Source organism: Zophobas morio, unplaced genomic scaffold (assembly GCF_036711695.1).
Source record: "Zophobas morio isolate AGI-343-1 ecotype UQ-CSIRO unplaced genomic scaffold, CSIRO_AGI_Zmor_V1 ptg000017l, whole genome shotgun sequence".
In the NCBI taxonomy this organism is placed as follows: Eukaryota; Metazoa; Arthropoda; class Insecta; order Coleoptera; family Tenebrionidae; genus Zophobas; species Zophobas morio.
In genome coordinates this window covers 10,212,668-10,237,634 of record NW_026972122.1, presented here as the reverse complement: position 1 = coordinate 10,237,634, position 24,967 = coordinate 10,212,668, and the positions used below count along the sequence as shown (strand labels likewise).

At 34.8% G+C, this 24,967-nt stretch overlaps 2 protein-coding genes across 2 annotated transcripts in view; one reads left to right on the top strand and one right to left on the bottom strand.

Moving 5' to 3' along the window:
• Window positions 1-24,967, top strand: part of LOC135130100 (uncharacterized) — a 188,722-nt gene that overhangs the window by 127,257 nt on the left and 36,498 nt on the right. The window lies entirely within an intron of this gene.
• LOC135130288 (probable cytochrome P450 6a19) lies at window positions 1,681-3,441 on the bottom strand. The gene is made up of 3 exons (XM_064057652.1): window positions 2,274-3,441; window positions 1,966-2,217; window positions 1,681-1,913 (listed from the first exon to the last, which is right to left on the bottom strand). The coding sequence occupies exons 1-3, from the start codon at window positions 3,412-3,414 to the stop codon at window positions 1,750-1,752; spliced, it is 1,557 nt and encodes a 518-aa protein (XP_063913722.1). The 5' UTR covers window positions 3,415-3,441; the 3' UTR covers window positions 1,681-1,749.

Genomic DNA, 24,967 nt, shown 5'->3' with positions numbered 1-24,967 from the left:
ACGCTTCAACTTTCGGACGAAGTCAAATACCTGGGAGTTGTATTGGATTGACGACTGAATTGGAAGAAGCATGTAGATGATAAAGTGAAAAAAGCACGCTCGGCTCTTTGGCAATGACGTAGGGTGGTGAGAAGGTCGTGGGATTTAAACCCAAAATTCGCCCTCTGGATCTACACGGCAATAGTCAGATCGATGCTGTGCTATGGAGCTTTAGTTTGGTGGCCCAGAGGCAGACAAAAAACAATAGCTCTGCAACTTGAACACGTTCAGAAAATGGCATGTCTCAGTCTTACAGGAGCAATGAGGACCACTCCCACAGCGGTTCTGGAGACTTTTCTTTGCTTAGCACCTCTTAACTTTTACATAGAGGAAGCGGCAATGAGGACGTCTCTAAGACTTTACTCTCTGGGAGTACGGAACAAGCAAGGCCGCATAACGAAGCACACTCGTATCTTAACGGAGGCGTTCAACAGAATACCCTTGTTAAGGATGGGTTGTGACCGAATGGGGACAAAATTAATATATGAGAAGACATATAGAATATCAATGAATGATAATTCTGAAGGAAGAGCCGACATCGATATCTATGTCAATGGTGCCAAAACAGGTAGTGGTTCAGGAGCCGGCATCTATTCCGAACAACTGAACGCACAAATCAGTGTACCTCTCGGCACCCACACATCTGTCTTACAAACAGAACTGATGGGAATAATGCTGGGAGCTAGAATCGTTGCTGAACGTAGAATCGGCAACAAATCAATACGCATACTTACTGACAGCAAGTCTGCACTACTAGCCCTGGACAGCTGCATGGTTCGATCTGGGCTAGTTTAGGACTGCAGACAAACGCTAAGGTATGTAACGTAGACGAATGGTGTAGAACTTTGTTGGATCAAAGGACACAGTGGTAACGAAGGAAACGAGAGGGCAGATGAGGTGGCGAAGCGAACCGCGCGCATGCCCTTCTGGGGACCCGAACTGGCAATCACGCCTTCGGTCGCCCTTTCGAACGAACTCGTAATACCCATAGACGCCATGAACAAATATGGACGACGCTGAGCAGCTGTCGGCAAAGTAGAGCTTGTATGCTGACACCAGACCGTAAGTTGACGAAATTTTATCTCTCACTTTCAAGGGACAAATTGCGTAAACTGGTAGGATTCCTTACGGAACATTACCAGTTTAACAAACATCTATATACCATAGGAGTGGTAGCAGACCCAATGTGTCGTGGATGCAATGAAGAAGAGAAAACAGCTGAGCACATTCTTCGTGAGTGTCCAGCCCTAGCCTCCTACAGGAAATCCATACTAGGGGACATCTGGCCTAGTATGGTAAAAATCAGGGAGTTTCCACCCTCTACATTACTCAAGTACATTCAAGTAGTTGGGTGGCTTGACGAGTAGAGGAGCGGAAAACACCCTGATATGGACTTGGGGAAGCTACAATGGGCCCAAAGGCGAGGCCTAAGTGCCGGCTGGCTACGGCCAGCCGCCATCAATTAAGAATCCAGAATCCAGAGTGACTACTTATCTTGCTAGCGAAGTAGGTGAAATGACAGAACTCAATAAAGGAACATCTTTAATTGTTTAATTGATAGCCTTAGCAACACAAAGAAGACCAACTCATTAACTCTCTGGGTCGACATGGTAAATTCTATTTACTCCTAATAATGTAATGTACAATTTCTAGATTTTTTATTATTGTTATTTAGGTGTAGTTCTACTAATAATAAGTGATACAAAAAATTTATAATTTCATGTAGTCAAGCCACATCCCTCCCACTGGACTCAGTATAAAAGTTGTCGGATTAAATTTTAGAGGTAATTGTGTCTTGGAATTAAGCGAAAATTTATAATTCTTCAAGAGAACGCTGAGTCCAACTTTTGTTTGTAACATTCCGAATCGGAGACCTAAATACAAAAAATATTAGATCTAATCATCCATACAATCTTTGTTGTATACCTATACAAATTCGGGGACCTTCACCAAATGGTATAAAAGCACACGAGTGTCGTTCTTTCTTATTTACATCTGAAAATCTTTCTGGGTCAAACTTTTCGGGATTTGGATAGTATTCTGGATCATGATGAATCCCCATAACTGGAATAAGTACTGCAGTGCCCTTTTCTATGACAAGATTTGTTCCAGGAACTGTGTAATTTTTTGTGCATATACGACTCAAATTAGGAAGTGGTGGATATTTTCTTAATGTTTCTGCAACGTAACGTGGGTTTTAGAAATTTTGCGGAAGTAAAGAAAAAGAAATTTACCATTAACAACTTGCTCCATGTAATGCATCTCCATAATAGCATCGTATGTCAGTTTATTTTCATGTCTTTCGAGTACTTCTTGAACTTCTTTTCGCAGTTTTTCTTGTATGTCAGGATTCGATGCCAGTTCAAAAAGACAGAAAGTCATAGTGGTCGATGAGGTCTCGTACCCAGCTAGGAAAAACACAAACGATTGGGCGGCAATTTCATTCACTGTTAGACTAACATGTTGTTTTTTCTCATTTTCTTCACTCAATACACTGTCATCGTCTACCAGTTTTCCTCTGTTTTTGAGTTGCAACAATAAATGCATGAAGTCTTTTCGATAAATATTGTTCTCTTCACGATACTTCACCGTGTCTTTAACTACTTTCATGAAGAAGTTTGATAATTTTGGTTTAACAAGTTTAAGTTTTAGCATCTTGGCTAACATTGGGGCTATGAAAGTAATAAAGCCGTTCAAGTTCTCCCAAAATGTGTTTACAAAGAATAACTTGAAATATCCATGAAATTCGTTATCCGGGTTTTTCAATGAATTGCATTCTATTCCAAAAGCACAGTTTCCAATGATATCAGTAGTGAATCGACCCAACATATCCTTCATTTCGACAGCTTCCTTGCTTGCAGTTTTGTCCATTTCCGTTTTCAGTTGATCACCGCAAGTAACCAAAGTATCGAACATCATTTTTAATTTGCCGGAAGTAAATGTTGGAGTTAATTTCGCCCTAAGGTTCTTCCACTTTTCACCTTCCAATGAGAATAAATGAGCACTTAATGGATCATTGATTTCGTCATAATAGGCTCCTCTGTCTATAAAATGCCTGAAATCGTTTTGCAGAATAGCTTTAGTGATATCCAAGTTAATGGGCAAATAAGTCTGTGCAGAGATAATGGTTATTCCTCCGTGTGGTTGATCGCGTTTTTTAAAATATTGATAAATATTTCGAACAAAATCGCCCGCTGATTCTGATTGAGTGAGTAAACTCTGACCGTGTCCAAATGGAAACTTCGTAGGCGGTGTAGATATACCTTTACGTTGCCAGTAAGTATGGGAATATTTTATCCACGTTAAAAAAACTGCTAACAAAGTAATCAACACACTTATAAAGTCTAATAACCAACTGTCGGTTAAAACTGCCATTTTAAACACTAAACTCTCACGTTCACGTTATAGAATTGTACTGAGCACTATCAAACCTACAGATACGGGTTTAACCTTGTATCATGTTATCTAATCAGAACAGTGACTTCTGTGATAATTGATAATTAATTTTTAACATTCAAATGTTTGTATACATTGTTAAAAGAAACCACTAATGAATTTTGATGATTTATGAAAATGTAAATAAATATCACTACCTATGTATTTACAAATATGTTTAAAACTAATGATTATCATTTAATACTTTGAAAAAGATATGCTCTGCCTTTTGACCATTCACTCACCACCTCACATTACTGCCGTTTTTGTTAATGTCCTTATCCACTCCCAATTGATTTATGATAATAATGATACATCTTTCTCGTACGGGAAATTTTTATTGCAACTGCAAAAAATAGTGCGAAGGAAGCGTTTTTCCTACTCGGAATATTACCCATCTTGACATGCGTCTCGGTGACTAGCCATTCTTATTCGTGTAAAATCACCGTTTTTTTTACGATTTGTTGCATAACTAATTTTTGATGGTATTCCGTCACGTATGAAATTATAATAACAAAATTACTGTTTTTTTTTAATTATTAATACTTTGTAGTTGACCTACCCATTTTTGCCAAAGGCTGAATCTCACGTGTTCATTTTCTTTACTTTGGTTTTTATTTTGAACTTGCTTTTTAAAGATAATAACTCAAGCTTAATTGTTTCCTGCTTTTAGCAATTGATTAGTAAATTAATAAATAGAGGTTTGGGTACAACGATCCCATTACAATACAAGGTTTCCTTAATCTTTAATACGAGTCCTCATTATAGCACTTTTTATAAAAAGCGTCCACAACTATTTATTATTTTGCTACTATATTTTTTACTGACCTGTTGCCCGCGTTTATAAAGCAGCTTATCTAATTTGAACCTGTCATTTTATGAAAGATATAGTCTGAATACTCTCGAATTATAAATTAATGTACTCTACATTATCCTAACGAAGTAAAATCGATTTTAATAATGAAATCATGGAAGTGCGCGATAAATTAAATCCACATATAGCGGGTAATCGCTTTATAGTAGACCAACTGTTATTACCAGTTTACAGTTTAGAAGTTTATAAATATAAGATTAGAAGAAGAAAAAATTAATCGAGAACCAGTGTTTAATCACTTAAATGATGATCATGAATAAACAGCGTCAGGGCAGAAAAATTCAGGCAAATTCAATTAGTTTCTTAACAGCATAAATTTCGGATAACGTTCCCGCTCTTTGCAAAGTAGCTTTTTATATCAATCATTTACCCTGAATGAATAATTTATGGAGGGCTGCAATGCGGGCGATTTGTTTACTAACAACATTTGCAAAATAAACTTTTTATCTCTTGACAAATAAGATTCTAATATATTTAGGCAACATGCGTATTTGATGATACATACTGTATTATCAGAGAATTTTCTGTTTTTCTCTCACACTGCTCATTTCTGGATCAGGGTTAGTTGTATAAAAACCACTGTGACAATAATTCATTGCAAGCGTACAAAGCCGAAATTATAAGAAAATAACTAGATACAGAACACATTGTATCTGTATTTTTGAAGCATATCTGTAAATATCGCTCTGTGGATGTTAGAATCAACATAAATGTTAATCTGGATGGTTAAGGTACATATAAATGGGTGTATGGATTCTCAGAAAATAACAACGGTACATACACATTGCGGAAACTGCGTGTAACTGATATAAATTTTGCAGCTTCAAATTTAATACTAATTATATCACCAAAAAACTTGAGAATAGCTACTTTTTTTTTTACTTCTGTCTTTTTTTAATATTGAAGAGCAATTTATGTCAACATTTTTATCGGTCTAACATCAAATCATTCTTTTTGTTTAGATGATAGATGATAATGTCTGTTAACAACTTGGAAAAACTATAAGGTGGTTAAGAATAACAGAAGAAATGGTCGATTTTAGCATACGTTTGCATATCTGTGTATGTTTTACTTAGTCAGTTGATAAAAAAAATCGAAACTAACTCTGTTATTAAAATACTACGTGTACGCGACCATTTGAGTCAGTGGTGCAGCATCTTCAAGATTATGGTACCTTCGAGCTTCAAACTCACGTTCGTGGCCATGGTAGGAGCGAAAGAATACTGCACGCTGAAGAACAAATTTTGGAACGGGACGAAAAAGAGCTCCACATCATCCCTCGCCGACTTGCAGCTGAAGTTGGAGTTTCACAATTTGTGGTGCATCGTACACTAAAAAAACAAGGCCACATCCATACCATGTTCAAAAAGTGCAAGGTTTCGAGCCCTAACTTTTTACAGTGCATTTTGTTTACGGGTGAAGCAGGATTCACTCGCAATGCTGTTTTCTACAGCCACAACACTCAAATTTGGTCCGATGAAAACAACAGTTTCAACATTTCTTATAAAAAGGTAGTAGCATTCTAAGTTGCTCTTATGTGTATTCTAATAAACAATGTGGAATCGTTGTGACGAGGACTAAGATCCGTCGAAATAAAAACAAATAATCTTGCGCACTGACCTTTAACAAAAAGTCGGCTTTACTTTTAACTGAAATTGAAAGTGTTTACATCGTTTTTCTTCGAACGTTTTTCCACCTACTGTGTACAAGGTGGATCAGTGACTTCGTATCGAGGGTGGTTCATGGGGGTTTTGCCCCATTCGATTTTTAATTTGTTTTCTATATTTCGACACTACTAGGGTAGGGGATGACGTGGTTAAAATTGCATATGTTTCGCAATCACCCTGTATAATTAACCTACCAAAGAAATCTAGGGCATCAGTATAGCGCTTCAATAGAACCACTACGCAAAAGAAAATTAATAACCGTAAAGAAAACAAAACAAAAAAACTATACATACATATCGAAGGAATGAATACACCATGCACTCGTACATCTTTTGTATATGGACCTTTATACTGTATAAAGAAATCCCAGATATGAAAAGCTAGATTCGAAAGAAGCTAGAAGTTCCATTATGGTCAATCCACAAAATGTATTTTTTATTTTGCACTCGAAGAGCAGGAATCAAAAGAAAAGTCTACACAGCTCCGTATTAAGGAGCATCAGCGAAATGTGAAAACTCGGTTTTCGCCCAACATATATTATCAACTTGAACACAAAGTTTAAAGCCATCTAATGTAGTGGTCTTTTCAAGTAAGATATTGGTATTTTTAAATGCGTTATTTTTTTACTTTTTTGTGGTATAGGTTTTGATATAGCTCAGTTGGTTTAATGCTTCAAAAATTTTTGGAATAAAGGCAACCCTATTTATCTGTTTCACTGAAATGTCCTTTAATATAATTACACATCAAATGATTTTATGACGTTCTGTCTTGATTGTGCTTGTCTTCTCATTCGAACATTCTTCTTTATTTCATTAGGTAGTAGTGCAGCGTAGTCGTCGGCATAAAGTCGTTTTGACTGTTTAATTGTGCTACGTCTTTTCATCGTTTAGCTAGGTGGATGCTTAAAGAAATATTTTTGCAGGTGTGTGAAAATATGGCAGTTGAAGGATGCTATTACTTTAAAATTATGTGTAGAAACGAACACGTTTCATTACTAGCTAGTTAAATAAAGAAAAGTGTTCGAATGAAAAGACGTAGTAAAACTGACCGTTGCTTTAACTTTTCAAATAAATCCCGTGTTTTAGAGAAAATGTAATCGGATTCATAACCCACAAGTACAGTAGTAAGTCATTTTATAAAATTTAAGTATCATTTACCATGGAGAATTCGGAAGTGATGTCATCATATAGTTGGTAGCGATAAATAGTAGATAATCTAATCTAGGGATAGAATACGACAAGGACCGAGGACGGAATACGAACAACAAACAACGGATCGAAACTGGACAAAAAAAGGACATCTGTAAATTTATAACAGCCGTTCCCACATCATCATCCGGAATATTAAGTTGATTATGAATAAACCATTTAACGAAGATTAAATGACCCACATTTTAAATTCTTCCTAAATGCTTTATAATAAATTAGACCCTTTACGTAGTTCCTTAAGTAACATACGTACATAACTAGCTGTTAAAAATGTCTATTCTCATTTAGAAGATATTAATACTCGGACTTGTTTTGTAGCCATCCTGTTTATTTTTAACAAACCGTTAAAATTTAATTTTTAACAATCCTGTTAGTTTGGTAAACATATAGGATGCAGTTATAGGGTTTGCCTAGGTATTATTTGCCCGAAATTCGACGTGGAACTACCCGGTACGCTATCTCAGAACAGGTCTTCTGACTCACTCTGCCGTAGCTGAATACCAACATGAAACTGGTCACACCATCCTGTTTGAAAATTCCCAAGTTCTGTCCAAAGAACCACATTTATATGACCGGAAAATCCGTGAAGCTATTGAAATCCATAAATGTCCACATAACCTCATCCGAGACAATGGTTATTATCTGTCAAATATTTGGAAGCCCAGACTGGATGCAAACGCTCGTTATAGACGGTTTCCCCCACTAGCCCACCACGTCTATAAATAGGTCGCAACCAAATTCTTCCCGTAAAAAGAGTTTCGCCTCTGGTATGGTTGACATACTGATACTGAGTTACCGTGCTCTTTTGCCTTATTCTTAACCCTACTCCTGAAGATGCCACTTACGGAATTGTGCGAAACGTTGAGCCTAAAAACTCAATTAACACGGTTCCAACACGGAAAACGATCGTGTATTGATTCCGACCGTGCAAGCCTAAGAAATTATACCCGGTACGTTAAAGTAAGTTCGAAATAGAAGGGTCGGGTGGCGGAGAAGCAAAAGGTAAAAAATAAAATTGGTTTAAAGTTATTTCAACAGAACTTCCCTCGCTCTTGAAGTACAGTTCAACAAATCCTGATCCTTTGAAAAATTATAAAATTTGATTATACTTAAATTTACTTTTTCTGAGAACCTCTATTGAGAAAAAACAATATAGAAAACATTAGTCACTAGTATAAGAGAAAAAATAGGACTTATTTTCTTAAAAAAAGACAGTTGGAGGCCCCGAAAAGGTTTCATATCCTCAAAAAAGACACTTGGGACTCCGAGAAGGTTTCACCGTGTAAAGAAAAACAGTTGGGTCCTCGAGAAAGTTTCATATTCTTAAAAAAAGACAGTTGGGGACCCCAAAAAGGTTTCACATTATTAAAAAAAAAACAGTTGGGACAGGCAATTTCGACATATTTAAAGCACATAACTAACTGGATAAAATGTCCCTCAGGACTAGGTAATATTAATCTGAAGCTCAAGTGTTTATTTATGTATATATAGAGCACGACACTACCCGAACCCGGTCGAGGTCAGGTCAACACAGGACAAGACGATGACCGACCTCAGAGGTCAATGATCGATCGATAAAAAGTAATGGGGCTGCTGGATCAGTTTGACCTCATTTGACCTGGTCTAGAAGCCCCACTATATAACTACTACCGCAGATCGGCCTACGAATGTTTAGCGAAAAAACTGAAAACGGATTCGTACACTACAAGTATAGGAGTATATTTTTTTTAACATTCAAATCATTTTAAAATACAATTCATTGAGACGACGTGATCAAATTGTTAGTGGGGATAATTAGCCAAATTTTGGTAAACGTTTAACCATTTACATGATGTTTTTAATATATTTACAAAATTTGAGCCTAATCGGTCCAGCAATTTCGGAGATTACGTATCTAATACAAATGGATGCAGACACCAGACAGACAGACAGACAGGCGGAAACGGGAAACTATTTTTTTCGTATTGTAGGGGTCGTGAAACGTCAACAAACTAAAAATTGGACATTCGTCCGATGGACTCGTTTATTGTACTTCCTTAGCTTACGCTCGGGAAGTAAAAATATAATCCTGTAGAAGAAAAACTATTATTATTGACAAATTCAGTGTAGTCGATGGGTTACCATCAAGCTAAATCGCGACGGTAACTAAATGCGAAATACTCTAAGCTGTTACAACTATGCATAAAAACACGTTTTATCTCTAAATACTATATTATAATATCAAGATGAACTAATAGTCGATTTTTTAATGGATGATAATGAAAGAATTATTCCCAGTGGTAATGTCTCCAACAATTTGAATAATGAATTTCCCCCAGGAATTGATCCACCGCTACCTGGCCCTTCGCAAATGCCAGCTCCCGTGTCAGAAGTCTCAATAGGAACAAGAAGAAGAGTGCGAACACCCAAATCTTACAGAAAGCCCGCCCTTATGAAAACCCTTATCAGAAGTAATATTAATATCGTGAGAGCGCTAATCAATATAGCCAAGGCTCTATCCAGAAATAGATAAATAAATGTACCTATGTTCTTAGGCGTACAAAAAATTGGTTAGAAAATTCCTGCACCAAACTTTTCAAAATGTTAAACTTCAAAGTTGAAGAATTAACTTCGTAACTCTGGTTGTTTTAATAGAAGTAATGTAATTAATTGTATCTGAAGGAATAAGTGGTGATCAACACAATCAAAAGCTTTGCTGAAGTTTCGTGTATTGTATCTAGACGGTCACATGATCTAATGAAATATCAATATAATGTATGTAAACAGCAAGATTTGTGACGATAAAAGTCATGCTGATGGGATTATGATCTAAATATTTTTGTATTTACAGAATAAAAATTAAAAAAATGCAGCACTGGTTGGAACTTTTTGTTTTGTGTGTAATCGTGATAGTTGATGCTGCATGAAAGTTCAAAATTCTATTCGCTGAGGAAAGTAATTGTTTTTAACCTTTTGCACCAACATAACAAAATTGATGCTTGCTTACATTAATTTGTTTTGAAATTCTCTAATTTATGTGTACAAAACAACTGTCACAAAAATCAAATAGTTTTTGTAAAATTTACAATTTCGTAGCACGTAAATAAATGCAATACTGTTTGTTTTAATATATTTTACTAGATTGTGTTTTTCTTTTGGTCAAATTGGGACCACGATCATAAAGGAAAATACCACTTACACGTAAGAGCTTCCCAACGAGAAAATCTATTTATTTAGGAAAGTGGGACAGTTTATCGCACTGGATTTTCGCACATCGATTGGACTTAACAATAGAATGAAGATTCTTGTATACGAACCAGAGACAGTTGAAAAATGATCACAAACCAGCACTCACGATTTGTACCCGCCGTGTCACAAGTAGAATGGTAAAATTAATAATGGCAATTTAAATCGGTTTTTGCTAACGAAGGGATAGTGCCTCTCCGAAAGTAGTAGGATTGAATTTAGAAACCACAGTGTTCCAATTAATTTATTATACTGACAGTAATGAGATTATTTTAGTTGACAGGCGCTTGTCTGGTATTTGTTATGGATTATTATAATTAAGGTAGAATGAAAACAAAGCTGTTCATTCTGAAAGCAATTAACATCATTTTATTATACTTTTTTGGTTTTACAACCGTAGGTAGCCGCAACAAATTAATTTTGTGGTTATTGGTGAGTGGTGAAGTTGAAAGCATTTTAAAAGAAAATTCATTTCGATTTATGGATTGACGAGGGATACATGCTAAAAATACACCTGTAATTACACATTATTTTTGGCGTTCGTTTCCTTGATGAGTAAATCACGCAATTTATTTTTGGAAAGCGAAATCTCAATCTCGTCGTAACATGCCACCTCGCAATTTGTTGAAAGCCTTTGTGTACAAACGTTACTATAAATTAGACCAATTAACGCGGCGTCGTAATTTTAAAAAATACGTTTTATAAGCGCTTTTTTAAGCATTTTATGCATATATAGCAGTTTTTAACATTACAAATTCATATTTTTTTTGAGTCTGAGTTTAAAAAAGAAACATAAATATGCATTATGTGCTACAAGTACATCAGAAGTTTCGTACTGTTTATCTTTTCAGATCCATCGTCTTTGTCTGCGCACATTGCTTGAAAATTTAATTTAACAACGAATGCCAACGATCATTATAATTTAAATGGTTGATTTCAGCTTCTGTCGGTAGCTGGGCGCCCACTTGAATCACATTGATCGAACCGACACTTATTTCGTATTCAGGCTTGTTCTCTTTAAACTAGAAAGTAATACGTCAAATGCTGAAAATAGTATAGTATCCATACGCGAATACCGAAAATTAAACTTGAACAGCACTTGTGCATAAAATTCGTCGTTGAGTAGACTGAAATTGAAATGTTCAATTTATGTGAACAAGTGTCTTTGTGAATATTAATTTTGTATTTTCCCATTATTCGCTCGACAAAAGAAACGGCATTTCCATTTTCTCGGTGTTATTGAACCGACCATTATTGCAATTTATCCCCACAACGAGATTGTGTATAACACAAGGGATTCTGAAATTATTAATTATGACCTATTCATGCTGTAATGCCTTAGCTTGATCTAATTGGGTTGTTAATAGAGTTTGTGGAGCCAAAGCAGCATGCGTTTGTTAAGGAACTTTGATAACACGATTAACCACAAATGAACCGAGAGTGTTATTGTACTAAGTTGTCTCGATAATTTGGTGACATACTGTTTGGAATTCTTGACTTCTAAAAACAGAATTTCATACGGACCTAAATACGATGTTTTCTCTTGGTTTGTTTGTTCTCTCCAATCCCGTTTTGCTACTTACAAACTTTAAGAATATGTTGCCGTTAGTAATACCACAAAGAGGATGAATATTTACCATAACACAGACGATATTTTAGCGACCGAAATTTATATTTCAATGGAAATATGAGGCTTGTGAAGTAATAATAAATCGACCTTGCTCGTTCAAATCTATATTATAAAAATATTCATCCCACCACTTTTTATTTGCGCATCAATGGCTTTCCATTGGATTTGTCTTTGAAAAGAAGGTATTTGAGTGTGTAAATTATATTATTTTTTATTATGGTTATTAAAGTTAAATTAGGTTAAGCTGTTTTATTGTTATTTTATTCTTAGTTATGTTGTAATAATTTATTATTTGATGTAAAGGGGACTCCCGTAAAATAAACATATACGTACGTAGCTGCTTACAAAGATCACTGTGTTGAAATTAATCAAAGCTGTGTAGGATATTTATTCCTTTCTCTTGAGTGTTTGGATGAGAAGACGTAGTACAATTAAAAAGGTGAAACGATTTTATGGCGTTCGACCTTGATTGTGCTAGTACTTTCATCCGAGCACTCGGTTCCCAATCCCGCCAACACAGATGATAAGATTTTTGAGTATTGTTACAAATTTACTTTAAACTTGACAAGTTGGGACGATCTCTAGTGACGAATAAGAGATGAGATCGATATTCAGAGGATTTCATCAAGTACTCAGCGTTACTACCTAGTTAGGTAACGGAAGAGTGTTCGGATGCGAAGACTAGCACAATCAAGGTCGCATGTCATAAAATCGTTTGACCTTTTTAATAATGTGCAATTTTTTATCGTTTTCCGAGCACCGGGGAAAATTACCAAAAAAATTCATGTTGCTGCTTTCGATCTCCAGAAGTTTCTTATGGCTTCGTGTCTCCGAAAATTACTAAACTTTTTCCAAAATCGCCAAAATGAAATGTGACAAATTTGTTGTTATTGTATAAAGATTCGATTTTGAGACTGAATATTTTGAATACTAGACAGCATAAAGCATCGGGCTAAATGAACAGTTCTTGTGGAATTACACTCAATTTTTTTTTTATAATTTTTGACCAACCAGTTTTTCCGAGGTTGCACTGAGTCCTAAGTGCTTAATAAAAACTATTGGTCCGGGATTTTCGATGTTCGTCCGCAATTTCGCTCCCGCACAAATTTTTTTGTGGATTTTTAGGCAACTTCGCGAAAAGCTCAATTTTTAGGTACCAATAGTATGAAGTTTTTAACTTTTTCTCAAGCACCATCGAAATTTATCATAAAGAAATTTTAAAGAATTTTGGAAGCGCCTAATGTTTTTTTTAATAATCTGAAACAGCCTTTGAGGTCCCTTGAGCTTAAATAATTTGGAAAGAGCTTTGAGATTACTTATGTTTTGTTTTTGAAAGAGAATAAAAAAATCTTAAGGGCTTGTAGGCTTTTTTAAATTAAAATGTAAGAAAATGTAGTCGTTTTTTCCAAAATTTGATACAGTTGATATGTGTATAATCCCTTTAGGAAGCATTTTAATTTTCTGCTGTTTTAAAAACTGAAAAAATAAATGTAGAATAAGGACAAAATATAGTAACTAGTTCGGATCAAGTCACAAAAATTGAAAAAACAATAAAAATCGGCAAATATTAATACCACTTTCTGAGAAGCAGAAAGTTCAAACTTTGAAGAACTGTGTCAGAGGGAAATAAATCAAAGCACTTCGTTAACCTCTAAAAAAAATACGAAAACGTTGACGATGCGCTGAACGAAAAACGCCATAATACAACTTAAAAGAACTTTAACTTTGGTAGAAAGAAAAGAAGAAATCACTTCCTGTGAAAATCGACGAAGGCGCAGACATTTTACATAAATTAAAAAAGAATTTAGCAGAAAAACGTAAAATTTATTACAGCTTCAGATCCCATCTAACTAAAACAAAATTTGGAAACACAAATAAGAAATAAGTATATAAGTTTATTGTGGCAATCAAAGTTTCCCGGTTGGACTTAAAATACAGATCCCGCTGAAGAAAGATTTATCATAAACGAACTGGGATTGGATAAGGATTTACTTATATAAAAAAACTTGATTCTTTTGGCAATTTGATTTGAAAAACTACCAAAATTTCTTGACTTCTGCGGAAGATTTTTACCGCAGTTGTTCTCGTCAAATTGTCAGGTAATAGATTTCGTTTAAAATAAAAATTTATCCGGCTAAATGAATAGTTGTGGTGTAATTACAGGCAATAAATATACCTCTCGCTAGGAGAAAGATAAAGAAAAAACAAGTTACATTATTACTAAGAGCATGACATTGCGACGAAATTCCGGAGGAGACGAACGGTCCGGAATCTCGCCGATAACGTATGGGGTGGCGGCGTACTTGGGTGCCAAGCTTTGGGTCGACTAGTATCGCTAATATCAGAAACACGTCTGGCCGACCAAGCTTATGCGGCGACCTTCACGCCGCCGGGGGTGGCGCCTTCGGTCAGGAGCGGCGGTCGCTCGGGCGCCAGCTCTCTCTCCGGGGGAGGGAGCGCCGGGGTGCTCTAAAGCCGGAGACACGGAATTCAGGTGGTGAGACTCCGCGAAAACACGAGAATAAAAATAAAATAAAACGGCAAGGATATTTTACAATAAATAGGGTTTATTCCCTGCCACCAGCTACACGGTCTAAAATAATAAATCTTACGGCTAAACAACTTAAATAATTACAGTTAGGTTTTACAAACAAAAATAGACTAAATGTCCGGCACGGTCGTTCCTCCTGGGCGGCGACTTCCCTCAGGACGGGCTTCTCCTGGCTCTGGGGGCGGCGAGCTTGAGGTCTGGAAATCGCGCAAAGACGGCACCACGACCCAGGAGGGGAGCGCGGTAACGGTAACGACACGTGCACGATGGTTTCGACTTCTGACGGTAACAAAAAAAACCGGTGACGGCGACACGGTTTTTCGCTCGGGGGCGGCGATTTGAAAACCGGTATTAAGACGGGCAAACGACCCAAAAAGGTACTTACGGTAGTCGGAGGGTCGAACTGCACACTTCTCAACACTTCTTCACACAGAAAACAGCCACAGCGCTTCCTGACACCCTGTAGCTTCAGGCAAGTCTCCTCTTCCTTCGCCGCGGCGGCGTGGCTATCGCGAATTTACCCCCGGCTCTCGCGGTACGCGTCACAATCACATTCACGAGGTTTACAGGGTTTCTATAAATGATTACATGGGTCGAAGTGGAAACGTGCCGCCTATCACTTTATATGAACTTTACTAAATGCCCAAGGACTCACGACAGACACCACACGCTTCTGTACAACTAGTTACCTAAATCTTTCATATTTTTAAAAAAATAAAACTAATTCATTACAATAAAAAAAACAAATTTATTGCGGTTAAATATCAGACTAAATGTTGAAAATAGTGACCATTTTGTTCATGACACATGTTCACTCTCTTTTTAGTTTCAAATATGTTCTGCAACATCCTTTCGTCAATGGGTTAAGCTACAATTCAATTTAGTATCAATGTGGATTAACACCACCTTGTCGTATAAAGAAATTGCTGTGATCTATACTCAAGTAAATGGTCAAGTTCAGATCAAATCTGTTACTTCTGTCATTTTATTTTGACACATAAATGTAGTGATGAAACTTTCAAAATTTTGAAATTAAAATAACACCAGGTTGACTGCTATGTCGGTCTTATACGACCGCTGATAATTTTTCCAACTCTGCCCAGCGGTTGTATACGACCGCCAATTTCTCCCGATGCAAATACGTTTCTAATATGCCAGGGGTCGTAGCTACGACTGCTTTTAATGCATCATTCGACCGCTGAGAGATACCGAATTTTTGAATACTTATTTATTTAATATTTCGTTAAACAAAGCCTCAAATAAAATTTTACAAAATTTTAATGCAAATTAAGGTACAATTTATAATTGGGTATACAATTTTAAACGAAAAAACATTTCTTATAAAATAAAATAAAATATAATGTCATTGTTTATGGGCAGTATAAAAACAATTCAAATACTTTACTTGATTCTTCGTTCTCCTAAAGTTTTAACCACAAAATTTTTTTATTTTATTTTGATGTATCATTATACGCCTCCACCATTGTATTCGATTTACAGTCTCCATGGCGTTTTACGATTAAGAGGTCTGCTTCAGAGTTTGCAAGCATCGAAGTCGAAGACCGTCTGAAGCAATGCCCTGTGTACTCTTTAGGATTTGATAAATTCAAAAATGTAGTGATATGGTTTGGCATAGGTACTTCCAAACGTATTAATACCTACAGGTTGTATTGTACAAAAATCCATCCTGTATCCCACAAAAACATCCATGGTTGGCATGCTGAGGACATAATTCCAAATATTTCCACCATATCAAGTCCCAGGATGCCACCAACCGTTCCAAAAAATTCTCTGGAAATTTTGGTTTTGGTGTTCGGGATTTCCTCAGCAGTGAAAAAACATTGGAGGATTTGTACTTTTTCGACAGATTGTTGAAGTATGTCAGCAGAACTTCACTGGTTACATTATACCGCTCCTAAGTTTTTTCATACTTCAGTTTCGATTTTGCTGGTAATAAAGCAGATAGAACACTGGTTGCAGCTACTCCTATATCTAAAGGAAGCCTCTCCGAGTCACTCATCATACAATTCGTGACACGAAAAACTAGTCATCATGGTATCAAAAAATTTAATACACTTTGATGCCAAGTTTGAAAAATTTTGTAAAATATTTATTTTTATTAGTTTTGTGTCTTATCTAAGCGGTCGCAGATAAAATGTTGTACATCACTGGTGGACTTTAGAGCATATTACGCACTCGTGTGTAATCATGATTCTGCCCCACTTGTAATGTAAATAACCATAATCCATCGAACTTACGCATTGATGCCAACTGTTGCTTGTGGTTTCTTTCTCTAAACTTTAATTTTTGTAAGGATTAAACTGGGGGAACTGTTTTCAAATCTAGCTCGTTGCTTCTAAAGTGTTTTTCAGAAGACTTACTTGTATTTTACTCCTTTCAGTTAGAAAAGTGCTTGCAAAACGAAGGTTTTTCCAGTGTTACAAAAACAGAGCCGACATGATGTATTTATGTCGCAACTATGGTTAGTCAAATTGAAAATACCGTTTTTAAATCCGACTGAAATACACAGACAGCAGGGCTTAGGGAGATAAGCTTCTGTTACATCGCGATTACATGAATGGAAAAATAAAAATAAAATATTGCTACTTACATGAATAAGGATTTAAAAATCTATTAAAATGCCAGTTTTATGGCATTAATAAGTCATTTACTGCTGAGGACATGAATATTCACGATTTTGTTTCCAGTCGATAATTCCACACCTTTCTGTTATTCTACATATTCACGTTAAAACACAGACAGTTAATACAGCAAAATGTTTATAAATAATTAATTGATCGACACACTCAAATTAATAATGCTACATTCAGAGAAATAAATTCTGCATAAACGTACTTGTACTTAATTACTATCTGTTTTTTAATTATTACAATTTTTAACGTTTTACTCCGTGCTTTGTTTTTAATTCGTGGTGATGAATTTTTGAGTTGCATTCACGTGAGATTAATTAAGGTGAAGTGTGCGTGTTATTAATAACAGAAATTTTGGCACAAAACTCGAATAGGTGTAGTTAGCTTGACAGACGTCAAAATATAGCCGTTAACCCACAAGCGCTAAATTCATTCCAATTATTATTTTAGCACCATTATTTTTAATCATTTAATCAATAAATTATTACAGTTGAGTGTAAATGCTCGCCTTAATGCGTTGAGTATTTATGATTATTATTTATTACAAAGGATTAGAGGAAGTTTAATGCTACCAGATCACTCACTATTCTGCCGATGGATTCTAATCTGGAACTGGTGAAACATCATTAAATTAAATACCTCCTGAATGTCAGACATATGGCCAAAACTTTCAAATAAGAGAAAAAATTGTAAGCATTTACTTTGCTCATTGAACGTATTGTACAGCACATCTTTGTAAGTAAAATGTTATTTTAAATCCTGTTAAGTTTATTACTGATAAAAATTCAACTCAATAAAATTTTAATTTTAGTTTCCCTACCAATCAATCCAATCACGATCTCTCGCGTGACGGGTAGTGACAGTGACCGCGATGCAAATGACTTTTTTTAACGTACTTATTATAGGCGGTATTTCAGTGGTCATTACTCTTTTATGTTTAATTATTTACTTAGCAAAATTTTGAGATGACGCCATCAAATTTTTGGTAGGGATTAACAGACAAATTTTGGTCAGTGTTTTACTATCTATATGTGGTATAATATATATAGCAATATTTCTGCTCTGGCCCTTTTTTCTTTGTTTATGCCGGATCAGACATGAATATAATTATTCAGTAGCTCGCTTCCCTGAAATTTCTATTTTGTCTCCGACTAAACTATGATACAGTAAAACCTGTCTATGCCGGAATCGCGCGGGTCCAGAATTTTGATCCGTCTTTAACAGGGTTCCGGCTTTTACAGGAAACCCGGCTATGACGGAAAGTAAACCTCTATAAAACGGAAAACAATTTTTATTAAATTCAATACATAGGTACATCTAAAAGAATTATTTGAAATAGTCGTTTATTTTTCTTTGATTCTTCGGCCATTGAGATATATTTTCCATTCTTGTTGTCAACTGCAAAAGGTTGGCTACACGCTCACCACTTTGCCATTCTTCTCTACTTTATTTTATGTTTTATAATTGCTTTTTTTTTGCAACCGAATTTGTTGGCAAAGTTCTTTAAGACTCAAATTTTGCGGCCCGTGTACATTAATTAAATCCATTTTGCCGTTGTTGTTGGTCTTGTTTTAGGCCATTGCGAACAGACTTACAACCACGAGACACACTAATCAAATAAGAATTGAAAACAGTGACTTTGTGTTGACAAAAAATGCACCTGCAGGTCTACGAATTGAATTACATGTTTTTCGCAGAAATCATCAATTTTGTTCTCGCTTCCGTTTTACACAGAGTTGGGTGCCTGTATTTTGATACCTTGGGACTTACAAACATTTTCCGTTTCCGCGTTATGCAGTTTCCGGCTTATACGGACCAAAATACATTAAATTAGGTATTTGAAAAAACGGGACTGCGGAAAATTTCCGCGATGAGCAGTTTTCCGCCTTCTACAGAGTCCGGCATAGACAAGTTTCACTGTATTTAGATAGGACTTTACATCAAGAATTTTCGAAATTTTATTTGTCATTTCTTGAACCTCCTAGCTTCCTATAATTGTAATCCAGTTTAGTTTTGTCTAGATAATGCCAACGTAGTTGGTGAAACGCGCTGACAAATATTTTGTGTGGTTTCGGTGTTTGGAGATTAAATGTTATCGAACGTTATAGAAATCTGTTTCTTTGTCATACGTTAACGCAGTTTACTTTCATCTTTGTTCCGTAGTTTGTTTAAGGTTCTAGGAGCAATATTTCTTTTCTACAGGTAATCAGTCACTGGCTCATTACCCCAACCCTTTCTTGAAGAACCAGAAATTTTCTGTTCGCCTATTCCATTAGTCACCTATTTGTACACCACATATTGAAGATGCCGCTACTCGTACTTACCTTCGAGGTCCACTCCCAACTATTTGAATACCCTTATTTTTAACTTGTACACAAAATTTTAAATTTTTTCTTCCAAACTACAAGAACTACTAATGCACCTATATGCTATGTAATTTTGCGCAGACCTTAAGCCTCTCAACTTAAAATACTAATTATCCCTTCTTAACATGTTATAAAACAACATGTTTTTGTACTTGTAGTATCATCATGTGCTCATATTGTTTGACTTTTTTTTTCTACTCCCATACTTTAATTGACGCATTACATGTGCACTACCCGTATTTTAAGAGGGTACGTTAAGATACAAATTCATAACCAATAGTAATATACAGGGTTTATATAAATGATTCCAGGGTCGAAGTCATGGAAACGTGCCGCCTATCACTTTAGTAAATGCCTAAGGACACACTACAAATACCACAGGCATCTATATAATTCCTTGCCTAGTTTCTTCATATTTTATTAGAAAATAAAGCTACATTCATTACAAGAAAAAGAAACAAAATTATTGTGGTTAAACATCAAAATGCTCACCACTTTGTTCAAGGCACATGTTCACTCTCTTTTTAATTTTATAAATGTTCAATAAGACCCTTTCATCAATGCTTCGAAATGTCCCGCTCCGATGATAAGACATAACAACATTTTCGTAGAGTTTTGAAAACGGCTGTTATTTTAAGCTTGAAAAACGTTAGAATAATAAAACTGTTGACTTTAAATGACAAGTTATAAATGATATTAATGACAAGTGAGAACTGTCAGAATGAGGCATATTTATTGTACTTGCATGAACATACGAGTACATTCTTATCTAATAGAAAGACCAAAGTTAAGTGAGATATGTAGAATTCTATCAAAAGTTTTACTCTTATAAAAATTGGCCTAAAGTTATTAAAAAAAAAAAAAATGTCGACAGGGATGGGATTCGAACTCATGGGAGCAAAGTTCAAGTTCAACAAAGTGCAGATAAATCCACACAGGTACACGTTATGCGCGTAACCCATATATCGGTTGTAGCAAATATTGCACAAAATATATTTGTAGAGTAATAGTGATATGCCTAAACCACAAATACGGAAGTATGTTATTGTATAATATATATTTACATCGTATTTGCTATGAGAAATTTTGAGGGGACGTCATTAGATTGTCAATGGCAACGATGTTTTTAACATACTTACAGTATTTGACAATAATCGGTCCAGTAGTTTCAGAATTATCTGTAAAATAAAAAAATCAAGAGAGACGACAGGCAACAGATGACAGACGAAAGGCGGGTGAAATGGGGTCATAAAACGTCGAGAAAACATGAAGTAGTTATATTCGTTAGCTTATAATCGGGCGGTAAAAATCAAAATTTGCAATTTTTAAATAAGTAAGTTTAGAATACCATTGTGTCAGTAACAAAAAAGATCTATAAAGTTAACAATTCTGTATTTTTTGATAATAATTTTATAATTAAATTTCGCATAGTCCCCAATTCTGATGTGAAAACTTATTTCTGTTCTATTTGTATTAAAAAAAAATCACAAAGTTGAAACCAGATAATATTATTATCATCTGCGTTCAGTGAAATGTGTTCCCTACAACTACAAATCATGTAGGAGTACAATTTATCACAAAGAGACATAATATTTACAAAAATTACTTTGTATAAGGTCATACCACAAGGATAGAAATAAATATTTGTTTGAACAGTAGAATTTATTTTTCTACAGAAATCACCTAAACAAACTACACCGTTCGAACTGTCACCAAAATTAAATCCCATAAACATCTTATCTCATATTGCAGAACTGAACCCTCTTCGATTGAGCTGCTGAAGCAAAATCTGGAAATATCAGCAGTGTAAAATTATTAGTGTATACGGCTACGCAATGTAAATTTTCACCATATCTCCGTCTATTTTGCTATACATTCACTTTTCTAAAAATCGATGTGAGCTAGAGACCATAAATAAATAGATATATGTGCATAAACTGTAGCAAATTAAAATTCACCATATTATAACCAAATAGGTTTTTTTTGTATTTACAAGTGTGCTGTAAGTACTTGCATACAGATAGACAGCATATAATATATGTTATTAATTTATAACAATTTTTGCAAGAAGGATAATTGTTTTAAAACTTGAAAATAATAAATTAAATCTATATCGAGAAAGTTATAAATATACTTATATATACTGACCAAAACGTGCATGAACAGCTGAAATATGCAAAATGTTATGCAACAATGAATTAAGGTATCGTACTGATTTTAATTATACCAGTTAATGGATTTACTTATCATATCGTGTATGTATACAATGCATACATTTTGCATTTTGATTGGTTTATTTTACACATTAAAGTGAAAGATTCGAGGTGTTAACAATGTTGGCAATATTTGGACGATCTAACGTTAGCTCGGAGGTGTTTAATATTGTCGCTTTATGTTCAAATATTAAATTTCATGCTGTAAACGTTTTATTGTTACATTCGCCATTAGAATATTGGAAGTGTCAGTCCTAAACTATAAACACTTAAAGATGTTATTAAATTTGATTTTCATGATTCTAGAAACACACAAGATGTTATCTGAAGTTTAGAATATATGTTACACATAAAAATAAAATAAAAATTATTCACGATATTATTTAAATTTTATGAGAAACGACAGATACGTTATAGTGGAGTTTTAGATATTTATTATTTAATATAGTTTTTAAACTATGTTTAACAAAGTTTACCGTATTTAAAATTAGCCGAATTAATATCAAAGCTCCTTTTCCCTCTACTTCTACACGGTTACAAACATAAATAAATAAAGTAGTAATCAAAATGCAGATTTATCCAAACTTCTATGTTGCAAATGTCACTAAATCAACCCATTAATTTTTAACAATTTAATGTAAAAATCTTGTTATTTACATTCAATAATCCTGTAATCTCATCAACTTCGAGAACAATTATTTTGCCGTTACTATAAATACACCGTTTAATTAAACAAAACTCATCAGGTAACGATAGATCCCGTTTTTTTAATGTAAGTAGACACGACCACCTGGAACAAAAAAGTACTTTTATAAATAGCTCATGTCAGATCAAAGGTTATTCAACGCAGTTTTAAATTTTATATAAACCACAAGAAGCTCTTAAACGAAGAACCATAAAAGACTGAAGGTTAGTGGAGCCACAATCCTTTACAAGTAAAAGTGCATTCAAATACGCCTGTCGCCTGACCCACTTTCCGGACTTCTACCCTTCAAGGGTAGCTAAATATAGTTCAACCCTCGCGTACAATTACTGCATTATGTAGTGAGGAATAAAAGGTCTGACAGAACTTTTTTGGGAATTAAACTTTTATTCCGTGTCGCGAAATTACCTGGGTTATGGATTTATATGTCAATGCTTACGATGAAAAGCTACATAAATGCCAACATAACGCAGTGTTTAATAAGTGCTAATATATTATGTAGAGGGAAAAAATGTCATTTTGTACAAACGTATCGAGTTTAAGTGGAATTTCATCAAACTATCTGTCCCTTGACACTTTACACCCTAGAATGTCTCTGAAGTTCAGAATTTCCGTCAACTCGGAACTTGGTAAGTTTATTCTACGGTTTGCTTCTCTGCGCCGAAACAATTTACAATATGATGTGGCCACCTTTAATTATAATATACCGACAAACTGATGTTAAGCAGACTTTCTATAAAGTATAAAGTTTAAAGACCTGTATATGAAGTTAAATGTATGGAGTACGATGTGGAAAAATTTGCAAATATAAAATTAGTAGTAGTCAGGAATTGTTCGGCAAATATTTGGGAATGCAGTGATTCTTATTGACTACAAGAAACATTTCGAATTTTGCAACCAAGTATAGAGTTTTGCGATTAATATACTCGAAATGGCGGTAAAACCTGAGATCCAATTTCATAAATGCTTGCATGTTGTACTTGTTTTGCGAAATGTATGCTTATAATTTATTTGAACGTAGATTTCAAAAAAGATGTGTGGTCGTGGCACTTTCCCAGATCCACTTATTATTGATCGCCCACCCGATGATTAAACGCTACTCAAATTCATTTAAGCTCCAAATAAATTATGTTCTTAATAATTGTTGTTTGGATATATACTGTCTAAACATAATTAAATTAGTATTATATGCTAAATTTAATTTGCTGTTATTTTATTCTTAACATTAATTATAATTTACATATCTCGTACATGGTAAAAATGCTTCCGATTATTTTAACACTTGGTTCAGAATGACCCATAATGACAATTTAACGTTCGTGTCAAAGATTAAATGAAAAATTTGAAGAAAATGAGTTCTGCTATAACTGCCAGAGAACTGCACGCTTATTAGATTTTTTTATGCAATTGAAAAAATTTCAGTATTTGATGATGAACGTATTATTACTTTTAATACTGAATTTTTTTGGTGTCTGTAAAATAAAAAAATTGTCTTAAAATTATATATTTAAATAGAAATTCATTCGCTTTTGCAACACAGACAATAAAACGAGTTTAGTTCCTCATACAAAAATTGTAAAATTTAATACTGCGAGTTTTATTACTTGTCTTAGGACACCTCTTATAATTTAGTCTAAAAAAGCCTAAAAGCCTGCAAGATTTATTGAAAGTTTTTCAAGGACAAAACAGGACTTTCCAAATTATTTTAAAAACAAAGCCCAGAAAAATTGGATGGCCACATATTACGAAAAAACTCGTGTTTGCGCAAGAACGATACGTCTATGAGGGAAATAATTCGAAGTCGTTATGGTCACTACTTTTCAAAATGTTCAGGCTTAAAGTCAAATTTTTATAATTGATATGTTAAATTATTTCGTATTTGATTTTAGTGATTATGAAAAAGTGTCGAAATTTTCAAACAAATGAAGCCGTAAGAAACTTCTACAGATCAAAAGTAGCAACAGGAATTTTTTTGTAATTTTCGACGGTGTTTCGGTAAAGGTCAAAAATTACATAATATTGTTAAACAGGTTAAACGATTTTTCTCAGTTTTATAATCCGAACAATCTTTCTTTATCTAACCAGGTAGTAACGTAAGGGCTTGTCATATGGGTTGGAGAGGTTGGGAACCGAGTGCTACGATGAGAGGAACAGCACACAATCAAGGTAGAACGTCGTAAAATCGTTTTACCTGCTTAAATGTACTACGTCTTCTCATTCGAACACTCTTTTTTCATCTAACTAAGTAGACTTGTTACTAGGAGGCAGAGCTTTAGCCTGATTTCAATGATCGAGTTACGCAATTTTCTTATGTGGCTGACTACAAATATGCTTGCCCGGGCATGTACAGCCAGGCGCTTTGAATACGCTAGGGCATGAAATGGGTTGAAAGGAAAAAAAAAACG

Coding starts and splice junctions, on each gene's coding strand:
- LOC135130288 (XM_064057652.1), bottom strand. CDS start 3,414: ATGGCAGTTTTAACCGACAGTTGGTTATTAGACTTTATAAGTGTGTTG. Junction 2,218..2,273: donor CATGGAGCAAGTTGTTAATG/GTAAATTTCTTT, acceptor GTTACGTTGCAG/AAACATTAAGAAAATATCCA. Junction 1,914..1,965: donor AGGTCCCCGAATTTGTATAG/GTATACAACAAA, acceptor TTTTGTATTTAG/GTCTCCGATTCGGAATGTTA.